Source organism: Rhinolophus sinicus, linkage group LG02, assembly GCF_036562045.2.
Source record: "Rhinolophus sinicus isolate RSC01 linkage group LG02, ASM3656204v1, whole genome shotgun sequence".
Classification (NCBI taxonomy): Eukaryota; Metazoa; Chordata; class Mammalia; order Chiroptera; family Rhinolophidae; genus Rhinolophus; species Rhinolophus sinicus.
In genome coordinates, this window is record NC_133752.1 from 151,570,934 (window position 1) to 151,594,107 (window position 23,174).

The 23,174-nt window shown below is 55.4% G+C and overlaps 1 protein-coding gene across 4 annotated transcripts; it reads left to right on the top strand.

Moving 5' to 3' along the window:
* The first annotated feature begins 397 nt into the window (after window positions 1–397).
* On the top strand, window positions 398–23,120 carry RAPGEF3 (Rap guanine nucleotide exchange factor 3). 4 transcript variants are annotated; one of them, XM_074325788.1, is made up of 28 exons: window positions 398–944; window positions 1,397–1,609; window positions 7,566–7,619; window positions 7,705–7,811; window positions 8,016–8,137; window positions 8,290–8,458; window positions 9,089–9,173; window positions 9,507–9,567; window positions 9,678–9,754; window positions 9,939–10,085; window positions 10,618–10,730; window positions 11,004–11,092; window positions 11,393–11,471; window positions 11,678–11,828; window positions 11,904–11,986; window positions 12,985–13,024; window positions 15,697–15,778; window positions 16,056–16,202; window positions 18,162–18,259; window positions 18,736–18,861; window positions 18,949–19,130; window positions 19,374–19,464; window positions 19,605–19,655; window positions 20,697–20,784; window positions 21,161–21,225; window positions 21,672–21,726; window positions 21,819–21,890; window positions 22,694–23,120. In XM_074325788.1, exons 1-28 carry the CDS (start codon window positions 939–941, stop codon window positions 22,810–22,812), a joined length of 2,772 nt encoding a protein of 923 aa, XP_074181889.1. In that variant the 5' UTR covers window positions 398–938; the 3' UTR covers window positions 22,813–23,120. The 4 variants fall into 4 exon arrangements, with proteins under 4 accessions (XP_074181889.1, XP_074181891.1, XP_074181888.1 ...); XM_074325790.1 differs by having other exon boundaries at window positions 645–944; window positions 8,313–8,458; XM_074325787.1 differs by having other exon boundaries at window positions 807–944; window positions 8,245–8,458.
* The last annotated feature ends 54 nt before the right edge of the window (window positions 23,121–23,174 follow it).

The following is a 23,174-nucleotide window of genomic DNA, read 5'->3' on the forward strand; positions in this document are numbered from 1 at the left end:
GGACGCAGTCCTTCTTCTCCAGCCTCAATTTCCCCAACCACGCCCTGTGTGTGTGTGTGTGTGTGTGTGTGTGTGTGTGTGTGTGTAGGGCAGGGAGTGGGGGGATGGGATGTGTGTACGGGAGCGCAGCGGTGGGAGGCTGGGCAGTGGGATTCCCCGCGGGAAAGCAGCCCAATCTCTCCCCCGGGCTATTCGAGACCCTGAACCGTAACAAGAGGGAGACGCCCCCGGCCGGGAAGCGGCCCCAGCCCGGATTTCCCTCCCGGGTGGGGTCACAATGACTCACCCCCCTCCCCCTTCCCGCGTTTCCTTGTTTGCATTTCTCCTCCCGGCCACGTGGCGGCGGGTGCAGCCACTCACTGCCCCTACCCGGACACCCTGGTCCTGCAGCCCCGGCACACATCCCAGGGCTGCTCCTGGGCCCTGGGTTTTCTCAGGGCTCCAGCTCGTGCCCGCTCTGTTTACTCTAGAGTCCCGACTCTACCCCTGCAAGTCCCTTGCCCTACGCGCTCCCGGACCGCGAAGGCAGAGCGCCTCCTCTCCGCCCCTCGGCGGGTCCGGGAAGGGGAAGGGGGCGGGCAGCTCAGGGGGTGTGACAGCTCCCGCTCGGACCAGTGCCAGCTGCAGCCTCGCTTCAGTGCCCCGTGCCAGCTGGCTCTTTCGTCTGGGACGGAGGCGAAGGATCGGGGCTCCTGGTCGCTGGTGGGGGGGACTCCCCCCCTCCAGCCCTCTGTCCACCCAAGAGGAGCCTCTCCGCCCAACCCTGCTTCTGGCTGCTCTGGCAGCCGGGCCAGCTAGGAATTGGCCCTGGTCACTGCGCCTGGGACTTAGAGCCCACACCCCTCCAGGATCCCTTTATTGTAGCTGACCGGGGCTCGCTGGGGGTCCCTTCAGCCTTTTGCTAAAGCCTGAACGGCTAGGCGAGCTTGAGAAGGAACATGAAGGTGAGTAGGGGGGGCAGGGGCGAGGAGGGGCAGGAGAGGAAGCAGACACGGTGGGGAGTTTGGGTGGGAGAGAGAGGGTTGGTCAGGGGTGAGGGAGGAGGGGAGAAGGGTTTGAGCTGAAGCTGCATTTCTGGGGCATCCAGTGAGTCCATAGCCTCAGATTGGGAGATGGTGGAGATCCTCGCAGGGACTTGGGCAGCGGGGTGGGGCAGAAGTCCAAAGAAGACCGGGAAGGAGGGCCCGATCTCCCGCCAGCTGGAGACCCCTAAGTGCGCCAGACCGGCAGGCCCCAGTGAAGGTCTTCCTGTTCCTCCCCCGGCTCCTGGCGGGGTTGCAGCACCTCCGCCAGGCCAGTCCAGAGGACTCTGAGGAAGTGGTGCTGCCTAGGGTACTTGTGGCCTGGTCCAGCTGCCCCAGCCCCATGCTTGTCCGCCTTCCTTCCCACGTCACAGGTGGGCTGGCCAGGTGAGAGCCGCTGGCAGGTGGGCCTGACTGTGGAAGACAGCCCAGCTCTGGAAGCACCACAGGTGGGAGGCCTTCCAGACGTGGTACCGGAGGGGACACTGCTCAACATGGTGCTGAGGAGGATGTACCGGCCCCGAAGCTGCTCCTACCAGCTGCTGCTCGAGCACCAGCGCCCCAGCCGCATCCAGGGGCTTCGCTGGGTGAGTGCCCATTGCTTGCCCAGGCCAAGGACCAGGGCTGGAGGGGGGCCTGGATTGGGAGTGCGGGCATGCTGCTGGTAGCCCAACTTGCTCTGGGGGCGTACTGCCTGGTGCACAGTGGGTCAGGCAGCTTGGCTGCAGTGTGTGTGGGTGGCTCACACAGCTGCACTATGTGTCTGTGTGCATGTGGTGCCCAAGTGCCCCCATTCAGGCACTGGGGAAGAGGCAAGGGATTTGTCATTTATCCATCACCTCTGTGTGCCTTGAGTTAGGTGCTTGTGTGTTCTCCAGGGTGGTAGGAGGCATGCATGAAATACTGGGGGCCAGGTCAAGTGGGGGGTGAGATAAGCTTGGTTACTGTTCCTGATACATTACCGTGGCAACATTCTTATTTAACTGCATGGACTCTGCTTTTTGATCTTGGCGTGAGGTGGTCATGTGAACACTGCTTGGCATCTGGCTTTGAGGGGGCTCAGGGAAGGATTCTGGGAAGTTTGGAGAATCTAAGATGACCAGAGCTCCCCTTGCCGGTGAAGAACACCTCTGGAGCTGCAAGGATGAAGGAGAGAGCAGGAGAGGGGGGAAATGGTGGGGTGGGGTACAGGATAATGGTTGCAGGATCCAAAACAGCATAGAAGCTTTCTCCAAGCACCCAGACTTACAGAGTGACTGCACCTGAGGTTCAGTGTGTGTCTTAGGTGTGCCCATCTGTGTGTGTGTGTGGGGGCTACTTGGGTAAAGGGGTGGAGGGATGGAGGGAAAGCAGGACAGACTTGGGAGAGCTCACTCACTGAGTAGAGTGACCACCACCGTCTGCCTCCTTCCTCCTACCTCTCCCAACCACCATTTATATTTACCAAAACATGAGGCTGAGAGAACTGAGCCCAGCCAACATGAGTGGGTCCTCCTCGCAATCAGAATTGAGAGGATAATCTAGGTGGCAGTCCCTCAACCCCTCCCTGCCAGGGTCTTCCTGATAAGAGGCCTTTTGGGCCTGGGTCATGCTCAAGATGAGGCTCTGGAGGGGGCAGGGGAGCCGGTCACTTCTAGGCTGTCCCCACCGCCCCCCTTCGAATCACTGGCAGTAGCTACTGCTTGGAGCCAGTGGGCTGGAACACTCCCTCCCTCCTTCCCTCTCAGGCTATAATTACTTGTGCATTTCCTGTCCCCTTCCCAGCTTGTAGAGGCAAGGTGGGGAGTGGGGGGAAGGTCAGGTGCTAGGACAATGAGGTCACTAGAGGATCCTCTGGGACCAAGTCTTGGGGGGGTGTGGTGGATGAGGCCGCCAGGCTGTCTCCTGACTCCCCAGACCTCCCAGAATGGAAGGGCTGGTGTGCTTGGGGAGGCCGGAAGGGTGGGGGTGAGGGTTGCTGGAGTGTAAATGGGGTCAAAGGCACAGAAACAAGGCCCCTCCCCTGCCAAGTAGGGGGGCAAGTGGAGATTAGTGATTAGAAGGAACTTAGATATTTAGGGCTAGGGGCAGGGGCCACACCCTCCTAATGACCAGCTCTGGGGAGTGAGGGTGGGGTGGCTTCAGCCCATTGCTTCTATGTTTAAGAGGTTCTGGGTACCTGTAAAGCTGTAGGCCCATGAAGAGCTCACATGAGGGACAAGTGCCAGGCAGGGAATATGCATACATAGGGTGAAGGGTGGATGTTGAGACGGGGGTGGAGCCCAGCGTCCTAGGAGGACAGTGCTGGGAGTTATGCAGGTCAAGCCTGCCTCTTAGAAAACCAAGGGGGAAACCCATCAACCTCCTGAGGCCTGAAGAGAGCACTTTCTGTTCCTCCTAGACCAGGACAAGTGAAAATGAAAGCAGTTACAGCAGGAGGGCCTGAGGTTAGACATAGGAAGGACTTACCAGCTCTGGCAAAGGTGACCCTGGAATAGGATGGAAGAACATCTCTGGAAAACATGAGGGGAAGAGGAGATTGCCTGGTGTCTGGGGGCGAACAGAGGGATCAATCTGTCTGGAGGTAGGGGCAAGATCAGGAAGACCTCTGGTGGGTCTCACGAACTCAGAGAAGCGTGGATGCTTCTCTTTGAGCGATTGTTTTGGGGGTGGTGTCTCTATGCTCTAACTCAGAAAACATGCTTTCATCTAACTTGTCCAAATAATGGTAGTAGCTAAGTTATCTAGTGCTTATGTTCCAGGCACTATTATAAGAGCTTTACCTTTGTCCTATCGAATGCTCTCACAACAGCTCTGGGAGGCAGGTGTTAATGTCATCATCTCATTGTAGAGAGGAGAAAACAGAGGCACAGAGAGGCTAAGTGACAGGTCCAGGGTTACATAAGGGACAAAGCTGGACTTTGGTCCCGGGTAATCTGGCTGCAGAGTCCAAGCCCATGGTATACTTTCTCATGCTGTAGATTGTAACGCTGACACCCCAAAGCATCACCCCACCCCCTTCATCCTTTCCCTGTCCCACCATGCACAGCACAGGCTGGGCCTGAGACCCTAGCCATGGCCTAAAGGAACTGGTCTGACAGGTCCCCATGCGGCTGCCTGGCTCTGTGCCTACCTGCCAGTGGGGCTCTGACACTCAGTGACGGGGAGGGAGGGTGCGGCAGGCCATGGCACCAGTGCCAGGGGAGCTAGCTAGCACCTTCTCTTCCAACTTGAGTCCTTCCTGTCCAGGCATGAGAGGAGGAAGTGGGTGAGGGCCTCCATCCCGACCCATCCCAGCTACTTCTTTCCCACTGAGAACCCCTTAACGGACACTCAGGGTCATCCGATCAGGGACAGGGTCAGCCAAGGTACATTTCTTTAACATTTACAAAGCAGTTACGACAAGCCAGGCATTTTCTAGTATTAACTCATTTGATCTTCATAATAACTCTATGGGTCGGTGCTGTTATCACCACCCCATTTTACAGGTGAGGAGTATGAAGCATAGAGAGGTTGATAAGTGGCCCGAGGTCACACGACCAGCTAGTAATGGGAGAACAAGGATTTAAACACAGGCCTCCAGCTCCAGAGCCCACACACTTGACCACTGACCCTGAATAATACCCCCACCCTGATCCTAGGAGTTTCCTAGTACATAGGGACACGGTAGGGGCCCAGAGGGGCTATGATAATAAACCTATTGAACTTCGTTTAACCCAGTGTTTTCCAAGCTGACTTGCCCATGCCACATTCCCGAGGGCAGGATACCTCTACTATCTCAGCTTCCATGGCACAGTGAGGGAGACGTGAGGTAGGTGCCATGGAGATGGCAGGGCAGAGTGGCTAAGCACGTGGGCTTTGGAATCAGATGGCCATGGAGTGAATCCTGGTGCTCTTACTTACCAGCTCTCAGGGCAGGTTATATAACCTCTGAACCTCCTGTCCAGTGCGAAATAGGAGACAAACACCGACTTACAGGGTCAGCCTTGGTAGCAGTTATTTAGTAGGATCTTCCATTTCTAGCAGTGTGTGACTTTGGGTAAGTTGCTTCATCTCTGGGCACCTGCTTTCCTTGGCACAATGAGAGGGCTGCCTTCATGTCCCTTAGCTCTGATGGGCCAGAGCCCCCAGCCTCTCAGCCTCGTGCTCATCCCCTGGGGCAGGACAGGAAATGGTGTAAGCAAGGCCCGTGGATTTGGGATCTGGGTTGTGACCAGCCTGGCCACATGATCTGCCACCTCCCCTCCTGATGTGCCCTCCACGGTCAGAATAATACCAGGAAGGGAGCGTGTGCTGGAGCCTGGGTTGTGGGCACCAGTGGGAGTTGGGGCAGGGACTGGGGCCACCTGGGCATTTTGACATGAACAACAACAAGTCATTAGCACCCGGCACTGTTTGTTCCAACTCAGGGGGCTGGCTGGGTAGCATTCCTGCCCTTCCTCCTTCCTCGGCTCCTCCTCCTCCTCCTCCTCGTTTCCTGTTGCTAAGTCTCCAGGGCTCTGTGTCTGGCACTGGGCTGGGCCCCATGACCCGGGCAGGGATACCCTGGGGACACCTAGTGACTTCCGCCCAATGCTGGGCCAGGAGCCGATACTCGCCAGACCTCAGGCCTCTGCCTGGTACACAGTAGAAGATGCCAGGACCAGGGAGGGGGTTCTGGCCCCACGCCTGGTTGTCCCCAGTTTCCCAGCCGGGTCCTTTTCAGGGACCTGAGTGCAGATGGGAAAGCAGGAAAGAGAGTGCTGGTGAGAAGAAGGGAGAAGGGCGAGGAAAAGGGGCAGGTGTGGCGGATGGAATGAGACCAAGGATATGAGCACTTCTGGTAAGAGCTCGAGTTTATCCATGGCCAGCTGCGTGTCCCAAGTATGTGTGACTGACTTACCTGGGGGTTACCTGCGTTACCTCAAGTTTTGTTTCCTCGGGAAACAAAGAGGACAGATAATACCTACCCCGTCTAGTTCACATCTGATTCTATTTAATATAATATAGGATCAGAGGGAATCACAGAGATGGTCGTGCTTTGTAAACTGCGAAGTCCTCTGCCTTGGGGAGGGGCTCTTAGAGGGTAGGGCATCCTGTCCAGAGATGTCCACAAATTCTAGTTCTCGGGTGGCAGGAAAAGAAGGGTTGGTAGGGGCTTCATGGCCGACAGGCTGGGGAGTCCTGGAGGCTCGATTGATACCAAGGGCAGGAAACATTGCTAACCAATGTTTCCACATAAACCCTGTCTTCTGGAGTCCGTCCTGTGTGCCACCAAGCCTTACTCATTCTTACAGTGTTATGAACTAGCAGCAGCATTTCAGAGAGGAAAGGGGCCTTCCAGCAAGCAGCCGCCCTTTGTTTCACAGATGAGTAATAATAGGTAACATGCACATACAACTATACGCTAGGCAGTGCTTTGAACATTCAATGTATATTAACTCACGTAATCCTTCCAAAAGCCTGAATTGGTACTATGAGTGTTTTATAGATTTTATAGACAAGGAAGCTGAGGCAGAAAGAGATTAAATCATATTTGGGGTTACACGGCGAGTATAAAAAATGGAGGAGCAGAGATCTGAATCCAGGAGTCTGGCTCCAAGGTTTCTGTTAATACCAGGCTGCATTGAGGCTCACACAGGGCAGGAGGCTTGCCCACAGCCCTGTGGCTGGGGACAGACCCTGGCCCAGGAGCAAGAGTTCCAGCCACTCACTTCCTGACCTCTCACAGGCCTTCTTATCTCATTTCCTCATGCTTTTCCAGGTGGTTTACCTGGGCCCAGGGTAAGCAGAAGGGGGATCTGGGGATTCTCAACTGTGGGGATGCAATGCTTGCGTCTGGAAGGAAGACAGAGGTCTGGTGGTAGGGCAGCAGAGTGGGGGAGAGGTGACGCTGGGCACACGGGGTGCTCAGTGAGCATTTGTTTACAGTTGTCCCCCCTTATCCACGGGGGATATTTTCTAAGACCCCCAGTGGATGCCTGAAACCGTGGGTAGTTCTGAACCCTATATACATGCATACTACATTTTTTCCTATACATACATACATACATACATACATACATACATACATATGTATATACATACATACGTATATACATACCTTTTCACTTAAAGGCAGCACTCGTGGCTTCTCTTTGGCATATCTGAATCTCCAGCATCACTACTCTTATGCTTTGGGGCCATTATTAAGTAAAACAAGGGCTATGTGAACACGAACACTGGGATAGTGGATCTGTCAACTGAGATGTCTAGTAAGTGACTAATGGCTGGGTGGCGTATAAGCGTGTACAGCATGGATACTGGACAAAGGGATGACTCATGTCCCAGGGGACAGCGTAAGATTTCATCACACTACTCAGAGTGGCGCGTAATTTAAAACTTACGAATTGTTTATTTCCGGAATTTTCCATGTAATATTTTCAGATAAGGGAGGTACTACTGTATTTGGTGACTGAATAACTAAATGGACGTATTTGGAGTTGGGAAGTAGGCAAGGGGTAGGAGTGAAGAGGGAGGGGTGGGGTCCGGGAGCTGGATTTGAAGGCCTACCACTAACGTGTAGACTCTCCCCACTGCCCTCAGACACCACTCACCAGCAGTGAGGAGTCCCTGGATTTCAGTGTGAGCCTGGAGCAGGTACGAGCCCGAGGGTGGAGCTGGGGCGGGGGGCAGCACGGCCAGGGGTCAGGGCCTGAGCCAGCTGTGCCGCTGTCCCTCCTAGGCATCCACAGAGCGGGTGCTCAGGGCTGGAAAGCAGCTGCATCGACATCTCCTGGCCACCTGTCCAAACCTCATCCGAGACCGAAAGTACCACCTTAGGCTCTACCGGTGAGTGGAGGCCTTGCCTGTCTCCTTGCCCAGCCCCTCTGTCTTCTTTTTCTTTTATTCTACTCCAGGCATCTGTGCCTGGCCTTGCTTCTATCTTACTGGAGCTGGGCCTAGGAAGGTGCCTTTCAGACGGAGAGTTCTTCCCTCTCCTCTCTCCCCTCCTGCCATTTGACTCTCCTTCTTTTTCTCTGTTCCCTCCTATAGGCAATGCTGCTCTGGCCGAGAACTGGTGGATGCAATCTTGGGCCTGGGGCTTGGGGTCCATTCCCGGAGCCAAGCTGTGGGAATCTGCCAGGTGCTGCTAGATGAAGCTGCCCTCTGCCATGGTGAGCCTGAGCCCAGGGTGGGGCACCCAGGGCTGGGCAGTTTTGGGGAGCAGGCATCTGGGGGTGAGGAGGGGTGGGCATCACAGTGGGGCCTCATACCCACACAGCCTCAATTTCCTCTCCTCCGCCACGCCTGGGCCTCTGCCCCCCAGTGAAACACGACTGGACCTTCCAGGACCGAGATACACAATTCTACCGCTTCCCCGGGTCGGAGCCAGAGCCTGCGGGAGTCCATGAGCTGGAGGAGGAATTGGCTGAGGCCGTGGCTCTGCTCTCCCAGCGGGGGCCTGATGCCCTGCTCACTGTGGCGCTTCGAAAGCCGTGAGTCAGCACCCTGTACCCTGCAACCCCAGGTCCCACATGGCTCCCAGAATCCATAGCTTCTCAGTTTCTTCTCCATGGGGATCCCTTACTGCTTGTTGAGGGAAAGGACCCTGGTTGGACCAGAGGCCTGAGCTCTGGTCTGCATTCTGCCACGGAATTGCTGTGTGATCTGAGCCCTCCTTCCCACCGCTGAACCTGTTTCTTCCTCTGTGACTGAGGGTGTGGGGCGCACGGCCTTCTAAGACCCTTCCCACTCTGAAGGGCAGCAATGGCTGAAAGAAGGTGGCCTTTGGAGGCTGCAGGCAGATCTGGGTTCAAATTCCGGTTCCACTGGCTACTAGCGGGGTGACCTTGGAAGTGTCCGTGCCAGCTTCCTCTTCTGTCAAAGGAGGATAGAATACCCATGTCATGGGGCTGTGGTGAGGGCGGGCTGAAATGATGCGTGGGGAGCGCTTAGTCCCATCTGGCACATAGCGTGCACTTGGGAAAGGCTGGCTTGTTAATGGTCACAGTCCTTGCTGAGGCACCCGCTGACCCCAGGCCTGTGCTTCATGGGTGGAGTGGACCCTGTCCCTGGCCCTGGGCCCATAATTCATCCTTTGCTTCCTGGTCCTCCCGTACCTGCAGCCCAGGGCAGCGCACAGACGAGGAGCTGGACCTCATCTTTGAGGAGCTGCTGCACATCAAGGCTGTGGCCCACCTCTCCAACTCGGTCAGTCCACAAACCCCCCCCCCCGCCCCTTTCCCCAGAAGCCTCCTCTTCCTGTGACTGTTCTGAGGAGTCCCCAGCTGCTGGGCCACAAGGCACTTCCCTCCCCTTCCAGCTATGGCTTGGACATTTCCATCTAATTTCCTGCCCCCAGCATACTTGTCTGAAAATCCTCCTGTCTCTCTTAGCCCTTTACCTCCCGTTGAATCCCAGGCCATTTGACCCAGCCACTTCTCTGCCCCTGAGCACTCATGTCTTCGGGCCCTACCTCCTCACCCTTAACCCGGCCCTCTGCCCCTGGACTTGACCACGGATCCTCCTCTCCCTGCCCTGCAGGTGAAGCGGGAATTAGCGGCAGTGCTGCTCTTTGAACCACACAGCAAGGCGGGGACTGTGTGTAAGTCAGACATTGACAGGAAGCCTGGCACCAGGGGCCTGGACATGGGTGGAGGGCGCAGAGAAGATGTGGTAGGTGCTGAGGACAGGTCTGATCTGCGCTTCTCTCAGTGTTCAGCCAGGGGGATAAGGGCACCTCGTGGTACATTATCTGGAAGGGATCTGTCAACGTGGTGACTCACGGCAAGGTGAGTTCTCCCCTCGTCCCCAGCCCCCTGGGTCGCACCTGCTCCCTGGTCCGTGCCCTCATGCCTTTGTGGACCCGAGGCTGCTGATCTCCCAGGTCTTCTCCTGCCTTGGTGATCTCCCCACCGTGGTTCTGTTTCACGAGGGCTGGGGAGTGGGTGAGCGATGACTAAGGCCTGGATATAGGGGCTGGTGACCACACTGCACGAGGGCGATGACTTTGGACAGCTAGCTCTGGTGAACGATGCACCCCGGGCGGCCACCATCATCCTGCGAGAAGACAACTGTCATTTTCTCCGTGTGGACAAGCACGACTTCAACCGTATCATTAAGGTGCCATTGCTGGGGGTGGGGAAGGCAGGGGACATGGCAAGGACACTTTTTTGGAGAAGTGGTATGAGGCAAGAGGAGGGACCAGAGAGACCCAGTGAGGAGCAGGAAGAGAGAGGAGATGGAAAAGCTCAGAGGTGATGGCTGGAGGTGGGAGCATAGCCCGGGGTGTGTGAGCAGGTCCATACGGGCTAAGGAGGTTCAGTGAGCTCCGTGAACCACAGCTCGGTGTGGGAGACCAGGGGGTGGGGCTACAGAGGGGTGAGAGCCTAGGGTACAAAGGGGCAATGGAATGAAGACTGGGATCCATGGAGGGAAGCCAGGGAGGGATGGGTTGGAAGAGGGGCTCAGGCTTCGTGATGGGCAGGGGTGGGAGTAGAGGCAGATCCAAGCTGTGGACATTGAGTGGGGTGGGAGAAGGGCTGAGGGTCCTTGTGGGCTCAGGGTCTGGAATGGAGGAGGTGGAGGGAGGGACCCTAGAATGGGGAGAGGACTTGTGGTGTGTGCTGAGCACCAAGTGTGGCTCGTTCTCCAGGATGTGGAAGCAAAGACCATGAGGCTGGAGGAACATGGCAAAGTGGTATTGGTGCTGGAGAGAACCTCTCAGGGCGCTGGCTCTTCTCGCCCCCCTACCCCAGGCAGGAACCGGTAACACACCCGCCATGCTTCCTCTCTCCCTTCTCTCCTTCCATTTCCCAGGCTTTATTGCCATCCCCCGCGTCATACTCTGCCCGCTGACCTCCTGGAGGTGGGGAGGCATCCAGGGATTAAGATGTACTACCTGAGCCAGCCGCCCCTCTACCCTAAGATGGGGCAGGGCTGGCAAATAGGGAAGGGTGATATGATTGATTATTGATGTCTGCACTGGCTGTGGGAGGGGCCAGGAGGGGCACAAGTGCATGGATTGGCCATCTCTGCTAGGTATACGGTGATGTCTGGCACCCCAGAGAAGATCCTAGAACTGCTGTTGGAGGCCATGCGGCCTGATTCCAGTGCTCATGACCCAACAGGTAGGGGCAGGAGACACCCTGCCTGCTCTCTGACTCATTGGGTGGTCAAGCGCAGCCTGGGAGAGGGCCAGACACCTGCATCTGACCTCACTGGGTGCTGGATTGGTCTGTGGGGCCAGTCGGCAGGGAATCCTCATTCCTATGCTATTGGCTTGAGTGGGGAGCACAGTCATGGGGGCTGGGCCTTGCTGGTACCTTGCCCGTGGTGGGATTAGGGGATGGACGCCCCAGCTGTGCCTACCTGTGCTCAGTGGACTTGACCTCTGAAGCCCCGCCTGTCGCCACATCCCTGCCCTACAGAGACATTCCTCAGCGACTTCCTCCTGACCCACAGTGTCTTCATGCCCAGCGCCCAGCTCTGTGCTGCCCTCCTGCACCAATATCCTTCCAGCCTCAGGATAACTAGGATGGTGTGGAGAGCGGGGAGAAGGAATTGCTCATAGCATGGCTGTGTCAAACCCTCCGAAGTACCAGCCTCATGCCAGGCCCAACTTGTCAGCGGGCCCTGGGTGTCCTGCCCCTCCTTTGCCCAGGGTGTGGTGGGTAGCCCTGTTGGACGTTGTGGTTCCCTTGACTGGTGCCCACCTTCCACGTGGAGCCCGCGGGAGGCGGCGAGCAGGAGCACAGCACCTACATCTGCAACAAGAGGCAGCAGATCCTGCGGCTGGTCAGCCAGTGGGTGGCTCTGTACGGCCCCATGCTCCGCACTGACCCTGTGGCCACCAGCTTTCTCCAGGTACCTGGCAGTGGGGCAGGGCTGGACTGGGCTGCCTGGGTGGACAGCACCTAAGTGCATCCTGGCTCCTCCTAGAAACTCTCAGACCTGGTGAGCAGGGATGGCCGGCTCAGCAACCTGCTACGGGAGCAGTGGCCGGAGAGGCGGCGACACCACAGGTGATGCTTTGGCTTTTAGTTAATGTGTCATATGTGGGCCTGGCAGTGCCTTAGGCAGTGGACTCAGACGCGTGGCTTTATTATTTATCTATTTTCATTTTTTTTCTCATTAGTTTCAGACGTATAAAACAATGTAATAGTTAGATATTTATCATTTATATCCCTCACACAGTGATAACCCCATCTACTACCCCTTTGACATCACACACAGCCGTTACATTTCCATAGACACGTGGCTTTAAATCCAGGCTGCACCACTTATTGCCGTGCCGTCCTGCATGTTACCGGCACCCACCTCAGGGCTTTGGGCTCTTGTCTGTAAAGTGGGAGAGCACCTGCCTCATTGCGTGGATGGGATGAGTGACTGCGCCTTCCGAGCACAGACAGTGCCCTGTGCACCGTGCGTGCCATGCGAGCGTTGGCTGTGGTTGCTTATTTGTCTAGTCCTGCTTGTTTCAATGGAACTGTTCTCACCAGCCACCTTGCTGTTCACCGTCACGTCATGCGCTCAGCCAGTCTCACACATCACGCAGTCATTTGTGTGTCATTCTCCTATCCCAGGTGCACCTGCTGTTCTCACTTCCTCCATTCTGCACATATTTATGACCCAGCCACACTGGTGCCAGTTCCTGCTGGCCCCGCCTGGTAAATTTCCTAGTCTACCTTCCTCCTCCCAGACATTGCCATGGGGGCAGCTGAGGTCCGGGGAGAGCTCATCTGAACCAGCACCTGCTCCATCTGACACCCAAGTCCATTTCCTCCGACAACTCTTTTTTTTCCTTCCCCTGCTGGGAAAATCACAGAATCCAGGGTCCCAGTTTCAGCAGCAGTGTTGCCCCTCTCTAAGTGATGTTCACCAAATCTGCAAAACTCTGAGCCTCTAAGGAGGGCGGATGGGATCCAGAGCACTGGATGCCTCCCTGCGCCTGACCCTGTGATGTCCTGCCCTCAGGGGTCTCGGGCCTCCAGTCTCACCTCCCTTCTCTTTTTCTTCACAGGTTGGAAAATGGCTGTGGGAATACATCTCCTCAGATGAAGGTGTCTGCTCTGAATTGGCTCCTTTCACATCTGTCAGCCTGGCTTGCTCCCTCTGCCCCATCTGAGGGGCTCTGCGTGGGAAGGTTCCCCACACACAGACACACCCTTGGGTCTGAGATGGGTGTTCACATGGGCTCATGTGGTGCTGGGGCCAGGTCCTGTGGGGACACAGAGGTCTAAGTTCACCCCTCCGCATTCACCCCCAAGGGGCTTCTATGTTAGGGAGGTAATTTATGTTCACATTTAAAGCCAGGCAGTAGTTCCCACGTGGGAGGTGAGGCATGGTGCCTGAAGGCAGCCAGGGAGGCCCAGCCATTTCTGTCAGAGCAAGGCAGGCCCCTCCTGGGGGTCAGAGGTGGCCAGTGCCATTCCTGGCAGGAGCCCCAGGAGAGCAAAGGGGAATATGAAGAGGTGAGGAGCTGAGATTTGGTTGAGGAACGGTGGGAGAAAGAAGTGGAAAGGTAGGTTGGGGCTGGTTGTGGGGAGTGCTGCGTTGGGAATGAAATCCAAACGCCTCACCTGGGCAGCTCCCTGTGTCCAGCTGCCTCTCCCACCTCATCCTGTCCCCTCCTCCCTGATGGAGACACTCACGGCCTTCTTCTATAGATGAAGCTTGTTCCCTCCTCAGGGCCTGCAACTGTCTTTCTCTGACTCTGCATACCTGGATTCTTCTTATTGTTCTGATATCAGACAAAATGTTGTGTTCCCATCTCTATATAGAGCACTCCCCCCACACACACACACACTGGCCACTGCCCTCCAAGGTGTCCACTGTGATTTTCTTCAAAGCATTATCACCATGTGGAATTGTTTTATTTGACTGGTTGCTTCTTGGCTGTTAGTATCTGTCACATCCCTCTAGGCTGCCGGCTTCAGAGGGGCCTTGACCTCTGTTTCCCAGGGCTCACAGTGCCGCCTGGCCTACGGCTGACGCTCAGGAACTAGCATGGAATGGCCCTCATGTGCCAGCACTGTGCTAGGAGCCGACGATGTAGGAATGGGCTCGCAGACACCCCTGGCCTCGAGGGGCTTACAGTCAAGCGAGGGACATTGCTGCTGAACAATCTCATGCTGCCTAAGGACTAAAACAGGGATCTCTGAAAGCAGGGAAGGGAAGGGCTGACTCAGGGTCGGGGTTGGGGAGAGCATCCTGGGCAGTGACTGCTGGGTGTGAGGGTGGAGGGAGAGGAGGACTGCAGGCAGGTATGAGGGAGAGGCGCCCACCCATTAAGAGTCGTGGAGGAGGGAGTGCCAGAGGGAGTGCCAGGGGAGTCTGGCGAGGTGGGCAGGGGCCAGAGCATACAGGGCCCTGTGGGCCACGGTGAGAGGTTTGTCGTTGTCCTCAGAGCAGGGAGCCATTGGAGGCGCTTGAGCCCGGGATTGACGGAATTTGTGTCTTGCATAGGTCAGCTAAGAAGGCTGTGCTTGCCCACCAGACAGGGATGGCCTTGCAGCCGTGTTAGGAGGCTTCGTCGCACTCTGCTCAGGCAGATTGGAGGAGGAAAGAAGGAGGCCCCTGAGGAGTGAGGATGTAGGAGAATGGTTGAGTAGATTGAAGTAGGTTAGGTACGAGGAGATGTGGGCAGGTGAAACTGGAGGGTTGGCCTGGGCTGGGGAGGGGGTCGCAAGGAGACCCTTTGTAAAGAACAGTCCCAGGACACCGTGACAAGCTGTGGGAAGCAGGGGAGGCAGGAGCCTTGAGCCCAGGAGAGTGACCAGGAGGAGTGGTCTGGGAGACAGAATGAGGGGATCCGAGGGATGTGCTGAGCTTGGGGTGATGGAGCACAGATGCAGAAGGATCCAGAAGGCATTGGAGACCAGGGCATGGAAGGGAGTTCAGCGCTGGTGGTCAGGTTTGAGAGTCTTCCATGTGCAGGAGGTGCGAGAAGCTATGAGGAACTCTGAGGAGAGCTCTGAGATTTGGAAATCTAACGAAGAACCATGAACTGAGGTCTGAACCTGATCTGCCACATTCAGAGCTGGGAGGAGGAGAGTCACAGCAGAGTTGGAAAGGACAGTCAGGGTGGGCAGGGCGTTAGGGAGGCCTTCACCCCATCAGCCCATTGTGGTTGGGACCCACAGAGGAAGTGTTGTGGGATTGGACAGGGCACTTGAGAAAGTTGAGAGTCACAGAGGGAGGGAGGAGCAGGTTAGGATTGCAGCTGGGCCATTTAATAGCTGTGTTGCCTTGGGCATGTTACTTAACCTCTCTGAGCCTCATTTATCTCATCTACAAAATGAGAATAATAGTAGTAATGTTTTTGTCAAAGGGCTATTATAAATATTTAGATACTTAGAACAAGCATGTACCTAGCCTGGCATATAGTAAATAGCAAACTAGCATATGGTAGCCGAGGGAGGAAAAGGAAAATAGAACCAGGGTCAACAGCTGGGGTGTGTTCATATTAGAACAGCTCTGGGCCTATTTGGCAGAGGGGGTGACACACACACAGAGGGTCCATACTCATTCTCAGCCCTGCTCTGTCTCTTCTGAAGCCTCAGTCACCGGTGCCTTACCTGGCTCAGGTTCATGCAGCAAGCAGAGCCTGCCCTGCCGGTGGTGTGCATGTTGTGTGGGTCCCATGCTCCCAGTGACAAAGGTGCCCCCCCTGCCCCCGACCCCCCCACATGCTCTCCTCTCTCCTCTGGGCCTTACTTTCTCTTTCTCTCAGGCCCGGAACATGCCTGTTTGGCTCCCTGGCCAGGACGAGGCCCTCCCCAGCAGCAACTGTGCCATCCGAGTTGGGGACAAAGGTTGGTCTGAGCCAGCCAGGGCATAGCTGGCACTCTGCTGTTATCACCCTTGACTGCTGTACCTGGATGAGGATAGCACGCTGTACTCCTTGGGGCCTCAGTTCCAGGCCCGCCAGCCCCCTCTCGGCTCAGAGCCTCCCACTTGCTCTGCAGGCTGCCCACCTTTAGCGCCCTTGTCCATCCTTGGGACCTTTCCCACTGCTTGCTGCCTTCTTCTTCCTGGGGTAGGGAGACCAAGCAGCCTCTTCCCTCAGCTCCGCCCCGTCTTCCTCTCCAGTCCCCTATGACATCTGCCGGCCAGACCACTCAGTGCTGACCCTGCAGCTACCTGTGACAGCCTCAGTGAGAGAGGTGATGGCAGCATTGGCCCAGGAGGATGGCTGGACCAAGGGGCAGGTGCTCGTGAAGGTCAACTCTGCAGGCGGTGAGTTGTGTCTCTGGGTAGGATGGCCCCAAGGGAGGAGGTCCCCTCAGAGCCATGCCCAGATCCCCTAAATGAGGATCATTACCATCTCTATCATCTCCGTCAATGTGAATGATGGCTAACGTTTATGGGAGGTTGATAACCCCTCTTCAAAGTGCTTTATAGGTAGAGATTCACAGCATGAACTCTGGGGCCTGCTGCCTGCCTTCGACCCCAGCCCTTTAGCCCACATCTGTATGTCCTTGGGCAGGAGACTTCATCTCCCCCTGCTCTGTTTTTTCATCTGCGAAATGGGGATAAGAGTACCTGCCTCATAGAGGAATTGTGAGGACTAAGTGAGCTCACCTGTAGAAGTGTTTAGAATGGTGTCTGGCACATAGCACTCCGGCGGTATTAGCTGCTGCTATTATTATCACGCTTACATACTCATTTGCTCCTAATAACAATCATATGAGATAGGTACTTTTATCCTATTTTCAGACAAGGAAACCGAAGCACAATGGGATTAAGCAATTTCCCCAAGCTCCCACAGTGAGAGTGTAGCTTGCCTTGAATCAGAGAAGTCTTCATTCATTGGGTCAGTCAGCAAACATAGTTGAGGGTTAGCTACGGGCTAGTAATGTGTTAGGAGCTAAAGGTGCCATGGCAGGTAACATAGAGCAGCTTGGTGGTTAAGAACATAGATCGTGGACTCCCAGTCCTGGGTTGGAATCCGAGATCCACTCAGAAGCAGCTGTGTAATCCTGGGCAAGTTGTTTAACCTCTCTGCGCCTCCGTTTCCTTGTTCCTTGTCTGTCAAATGAGCTCTATAACCGAACCTATCACACCGGATCGCTGTGGCTATTAAATGAGGTGCTGTGTGTAAAGGTCTTAACATGGCACCTGGTACGAAGTCAGTGCGCTGGACGTGGCGGCAGGAGGCTTATTTAGACCTGCGTATGGAGAACTTGGGACATTAAAAACCCCTGTTGTCCATGAAGGATGCAGCCCAGGTCTGACAGCTGGAGCCCAGAGTAGAGTGGAACTAGGGGCATCCAGAGAATAAAGCAAAGAGTGGTATTCTTCTTCCTTGCTATTATTAGCAAAGCCTTCTTCCTTCAGGAAGTGGGAAGGATGAGGTTACCTGTGCCTATGTGTGCTCTACGAAGCACTGCCCTCTGGTGGCCACCTGGAGAGTTGCGGTTGCCCAAAGCTAGTATTTCTTGAGGCCCTACCATGTGCCCTGCGCTGTTTGGGGCACTGATCCCTGAATTGTTTTGATTGACGCCCTTGTTAGTAACCGATGTTTTATTTCAAATCCCCTGCTTTGTATGTATTTGTATATAAGTCATATATATAATTTTCCTACCCTAATGTTACATAATTTTATAAAGCTGCACACAAAATAGAGATGCAAAACAGATGAGAAAAATAAATATAAGTAGGAGAGCTAACGTTTTTTCCTAGACACATGGATGGTCTTGCGTACCTTACTTTGGAGGCTACTGGTCTAGGGACTGGGGACTCACACATGGCTAAAAACACGGTCCTAGTCCACAGGAGCTGATGAAAATCAACACCGAGATTTCTGTAAGGCATTTCCCCATTTTCATACAGCTTCTGTATGTATCGTATACTTATAGCCACTATGTATATAGATTATTTCATTTGACCACGCATAGTCAAGGCAAGCCTTGTTGTCTCCATTTGGCAAGGAGGACATTGAGGCTCAGGGGCTTCCCACCTTGCCCCAGGTCCTCCTGTCACTAAGCCTTCCCTTTCATCCTCCTTGGGTGTGCTTCCTTGGGTGCAGATGTGTGGGCACGTGCACCTGTGCGTTTAGAGCACCTGCCCAGGAGTCTAACCCTGACACTGGGAGAGGGACCTCCCAGCCTCCCAGACAGGGCCTCCACCCTGCCTCTGGCTGCTCCTGGCCTCTCTCCCTGTCCCTACCTAGCACTGCCTCTGCTCTCGTTGCAGATGCCATTGGCCTGCAGCCAGATGCCCGTGGTGTGGCCACATCCCTGGGGCTCAACGAGCGGCTGTTTGTTGTCCACCCACAGGAAGTGCATGAGCTGGTAGGAACAGGCAGGGTTCCAGGGCCCAGGGAGGATCTGTTTTTTGGGGGTGGTAGGGGCGGTGCTGGGGGAAGGTCACAGAGAGGAAGGAGGGGGGTCCTGGCTCTGGCTGCTTCTGCGCCTTAAGGGGGAAGAAAAAGGGCTGGGCCTCAGCTGATGGGGGATTCCAAAGAATGGGGAAGGGGGAGAGCCAGTTGGGGGTTCTTAAGGAGAAAGAGGAAGATGTGCCCTCATTAGGGGTTCTCCAGGGGACAGGAGCCCTACCAGGCGGGGTCCTAGCGTTGGGGAGCTGTCAGGAAGATGCTTCCTTGGGAATCCCCATCCTTCAGGAGCCCCTCCACTCCCTGCAGCACCCCTGCCCACTCCCCAACACACTTCTGATCATGAGCACAGAGCCTGCCCCAAACTCTTTCCTCCCACCTGGTTCCTTTCCCCTGGATTCCTTGGACACGCCCTGAGTACTCTCCCACCTGCAGACTCCACACCCTGAGCAGCTGGGGCCCACGGTGGGCTCTGCTGATGGGCTGGACTTGGTGAGCGCCAAGGACCTGGCAGGCCAGCTGACGGACCATGACTGGAACCTCTTCAACAGTATCCACCAGGTGCAGGGAGCAGAGCCGAGGGGAGGAGAGCAGGCGGCGGGGCACCCCGCCCGACACACACTGATCTCTCCTTCTTCCCCCACCCAGGTGGAGCTGATCCACTATGTGCTGGGCCCCCAGCACCTGCGGGACGTCACCACCGCCAACCTGGAGCGCTTCATGCGCCGCTTCAACGAGTTACAGTACTGGGTGGCCACGGAGCTGTGCCTCTGCCCCGGGCCCGGTCTGCGGGCCCAGCTGCTCAGGAAGTTCATTAAGCTGGCAGCTCAGTGAGTGCCTGTGGGGGCTCATGGGGTGTGTGACGGAGTCCTGAGGCCACTTTTTCTTAACCCCCTGTATATTTCCAAATCTGCTAACCCCTTGCTTCCCTGAGTCCTCTGGAGCCTCTGCCTCCCCATCCCATCCATGCAGCTCCACTGCCTGCAGAGGCCCCAAACCTGGCTCTTGTCTGGATGTGGGTCTCTCTGGGTGTGGCTGTTTCCCCTGAGGGTCTCTGGGTCTTCTGCTCACAGCCTCAAGGAACAAAAGAACCTTAATTCCTTCTTCGCTGTCATGTTTGGCCTCAGCAACTCGGCTATCAGCCGCCTGGCCCACACCTGGCAGGTAGGTGTGACCTGGAGAAGGAAGCCACGGCCTCCTCATCCCAGACCTGAGGTCAGGCCCCATGGCCATCCTGGGAGTCTTGTTGGGGACGGGGTTCCCATCTGAGAGTAGTGACGGCTCTATTTGCCTCTCTTTCTCAGCGGCTGCCCCACAAAGTCCGGAAGCTGTACTCGGCCCTTGAGAGGCTGCTGGTGAGTGGTGGGCCTCAGCTTCTCCCTCCAGAAACCCTGATCCTTGGCCCCTCTACCTGTCTTTGGTCATTTCCAGGGTTCCCAACCCTGGTTCCTTCTGGCCTGTGAGGATTGGGTGTTTAGTATTATGGTGGGAGTGCAGAGTGTTATATCCCTCAGTATGTGTAGGTATTATGTGTGTGTGTGGGGAGCATTTGCTGTGGCTGTGAGGTCCTGTGTGATGACCAGGACAGGGCACATGTGGTGTCTGGGACACATAAGGTGCCAAGGGAGCATCACGGGGACACTAGTCTCCAGCTGACCTGCCTCAGGACTCGGGAAACAGGTCCCAGCCCCAGCACCCATCCTGTGCCAGGGCCTGTCAGTGGCCTCTCAGGAGACTTGATAAGCCTGTGGACCAGACAAGGTCAAAAGATGAGGAAAGAGTTAAGGAGCTGAACCTTAGACCCCAGGACTTTTGGGGGGAGGGGGTGGGAGGAGGAGGGGTTGACAATGTCCAGGAGAGAACCAACACAGAGATGCTTTTATCAGCATGACTCTGGGAGCTCTTAAGAAATAAAATTCAGGGTGGCCGGTTAGCTCACTTGGTTAGAGCATGGTGCTAATAACACCAAGATTGCCAGTTCAATCCCCACATGGGCCACTGTGAGCTGCGCCCTCCATTAAAAAAAAAAAAAAAAAAAAGTCAAGAAATAAAATTCACCTCATGTGACTCAAGAGGGTCAAAGGAATTTATGAGCGAGAGAGAGAGAGAGAGAGAGAGAGAGAGAGAGAGAGGAAACCTCAGGGCCCCTGGACTAATTTAATGGCCATGAAGTCTCCTTGGGGCTAATCAGAAGCCAGGAAGCCACATGCACACATGACCTTTCCAGCTGCTGCAGAGCCTGCCCTGGTGAGATCTGGGGTTGCGGAGAAGCTGAGCTCCCAGGGGACGGACCTATGGCCCTCCCTGTGGGGTGGAGCATTTGGCTATGTTGTAGTATGTGGTGGGTTTTGGTGTGGGGGACCCTCCCTTCCTTACTGTGGCTTCTTCCCTTCCAGGACCCCTCATGGAACCACCGAGTGTATCGACTGGCCCTCACCAAGCTCTCCCCACCTGTCATCCCCTTCATGCCTCTTCTGCTCAAAGGTAATAGGACCAGTGCTTACCGTGCGGCCTCCAGCCCATCCATGACAGTACCTGTCTGTATGTCCACCTAGGCCTCTCTGAGAGATTCCAATGTGCTGACGCCTTGGGGGGCACAGAGATGAATGAGGAGTCCACAGGCTAGAAGCAGACTTAGGACATGCAAACTGATATTGGTGACATTAGATGGCCTATGATATGAGGCCTAAGAGATTCATGGAAATTGCTCTAGGAGGTCAGAGGGGAGCCAGAGAAAGATGGTAGTGTGGGGGTGGGATAGGCCTGAGGCTTCCTTCCCGTTATTGGCCCTTCACCTTTCCTGAGCTGCAGGAAGGGGAAGGAGTTTGGGGAGCTTTGAGCAAAACCCATCTCTTTGCAGACATGACCTTCATCCATGAGGGAAACCACACCCTGGTGGAGAATCTCATCAACTTTGAGAAGATGGTGAGTTCAAGGGGAGTAGTCGTCTGCCAGTGGAGTGGGTTGGGAGATATGACAATGGCCTTGGAAGGGGGCGAGGGCTGGAGACAGTCTCAAGTTATTAATTATAGAAATGGGAATACTTATTTTAACATAACCCCTGCCTTACTCCATTGCACTGGAAGGCCTGGTCTCCATAGGGGGGTGACAGCCTTAACTATGTCACCCTTCTATGAGAGCCCCTCCCAGGCCTCTTCCGCTAAGCCCTTCCTGGCCTCTGTTCTTTCCATTACCAGGTCCCTGCTGGGCTTCTGCATGTGCTGGGGCAAAGCAGACATGACCCCACCTCTTACAATCTCCTAGTCTCTAGGAGCACCCTGCTCAAAGGGAGCTCAGGTTCCCAGCTGCCCCACTGGCCAGGCCAGGCTTCTGCCCTCAGGCCTGGTCTCATGTCCTTGCCTTGTCCGCAGAGAATGATGGCCAGAGCCGTGCGGATGCTACACCACTGCCGAAGCCACAGCAATGGTGAGAGGACTGGTCCCTTTGGGTAGGAGCCCTCTGCTTCATTGCTGCTGCTTGGCCCTGTCCCCCTGACTCCCTTCTCTCCCCCCACCCAGTGCCTCTCTCACCACTCAGAAGCCGAGTTTCCCACCTCCACGAAGACAGCCAGGCGTCAAGGATTTCCACATGTAAGTGGGGCAGGGTGGGTGCTGATGAGTTAGCCATGGCTGGCACGTACAGGCACTTGCATATGTGATGCTGATAACTTGGGAACAGCTCTGTGAGGTAAGTGGAATCTTAACCCAATTTAAAGATGCATAAACAGGCTTGAGCGTTAAAATAACTTGCAGAAATAACTAGTTAGCAATAGAGTTGCAACCCAGGCAGTCTTACTCCAGACCTGCATTTTTTAAATTGGCCAGCAGTTGCAAGAAATGGAATTAATCATAATCCACAGTTCATACCACACTTTCATCATTGGCCCTTTATTTTATTTCAGCGCGTATTTATTCTGATAATATAATGAACGTCTCTGAACCCAATCCAGCAATGACATACTTTTCTCCTGTCCCCTTGCCTCACCACCCGTAGGAACCACTATGCTGAATTTTGAGTTACTTATTTTGTTTTTTAAAAATAGCTTTATCGTATGTATACACACATATACACACGTATATCTGCAAAATGCCTCATATAATATATGTATAATCACGAGAAACTATTCTTTAGTTGTAGTTGTTTTTGAACTTAGTGAAAGGGGTGTTATGCTGTATGTCTTCTTGGCGACCTGCTTTTCTCCAAGTCTGTGCTCTTAGTCACATGCTCTTCTGCCCAGAGATCAGTGGGAGGCGGGGCATCAGTCTTCAGGCAGTGGCAGGGTGGGTGGCAGAGGGCAGGAAGGCTGATTTGCTCCTTGGAGGGGGAAGGGATGGACTCTACAAAGTGGTGTCTGTGCGCTCCCTGACTGCTCTGTCCCCCCCCCCCCCACCAGGCTCGGAGCAGTCCCTGAGCACCCGGAGTCCAGCCAGCACCTGGGCTTATGTCCAGCAGCTGAAGGTCATCGACAACCAGCGGGAACTGTCCCGCCTTTCCCGGGAGCTGGAGCCATGAGGAGGGGGCTGAAGCTGGAGCAGGCGCTTCCCGCTGGGGAAGTCAGGCCATGCCTGGGCCAAGGGGCCCACGGGCTGGCCACAGCTGGGCAGGGCTCTCCACGGACTGGACTCGAGGCCCTGGAGTGGGCAGTGTGGAGGCAGCCATCCCCTGTGATGATTGGCCGCTAAGGAGGACCTTGAAGTGGAATGAACCGGGGCCCAAGGCCAAGGAATGGGGGACAGAGAGGCCCTGGAGTGGGTGGGAGAGCGGAGCCGGCGCTGGGACTCTGTTCAATAGAGAGCTCTCCATACCAGGCTTTTTCCAGATTTTGTGTCTTATGGCTTTGTTGTCCAGCCATCTCCTGGCCCCTGTGGTTTGTT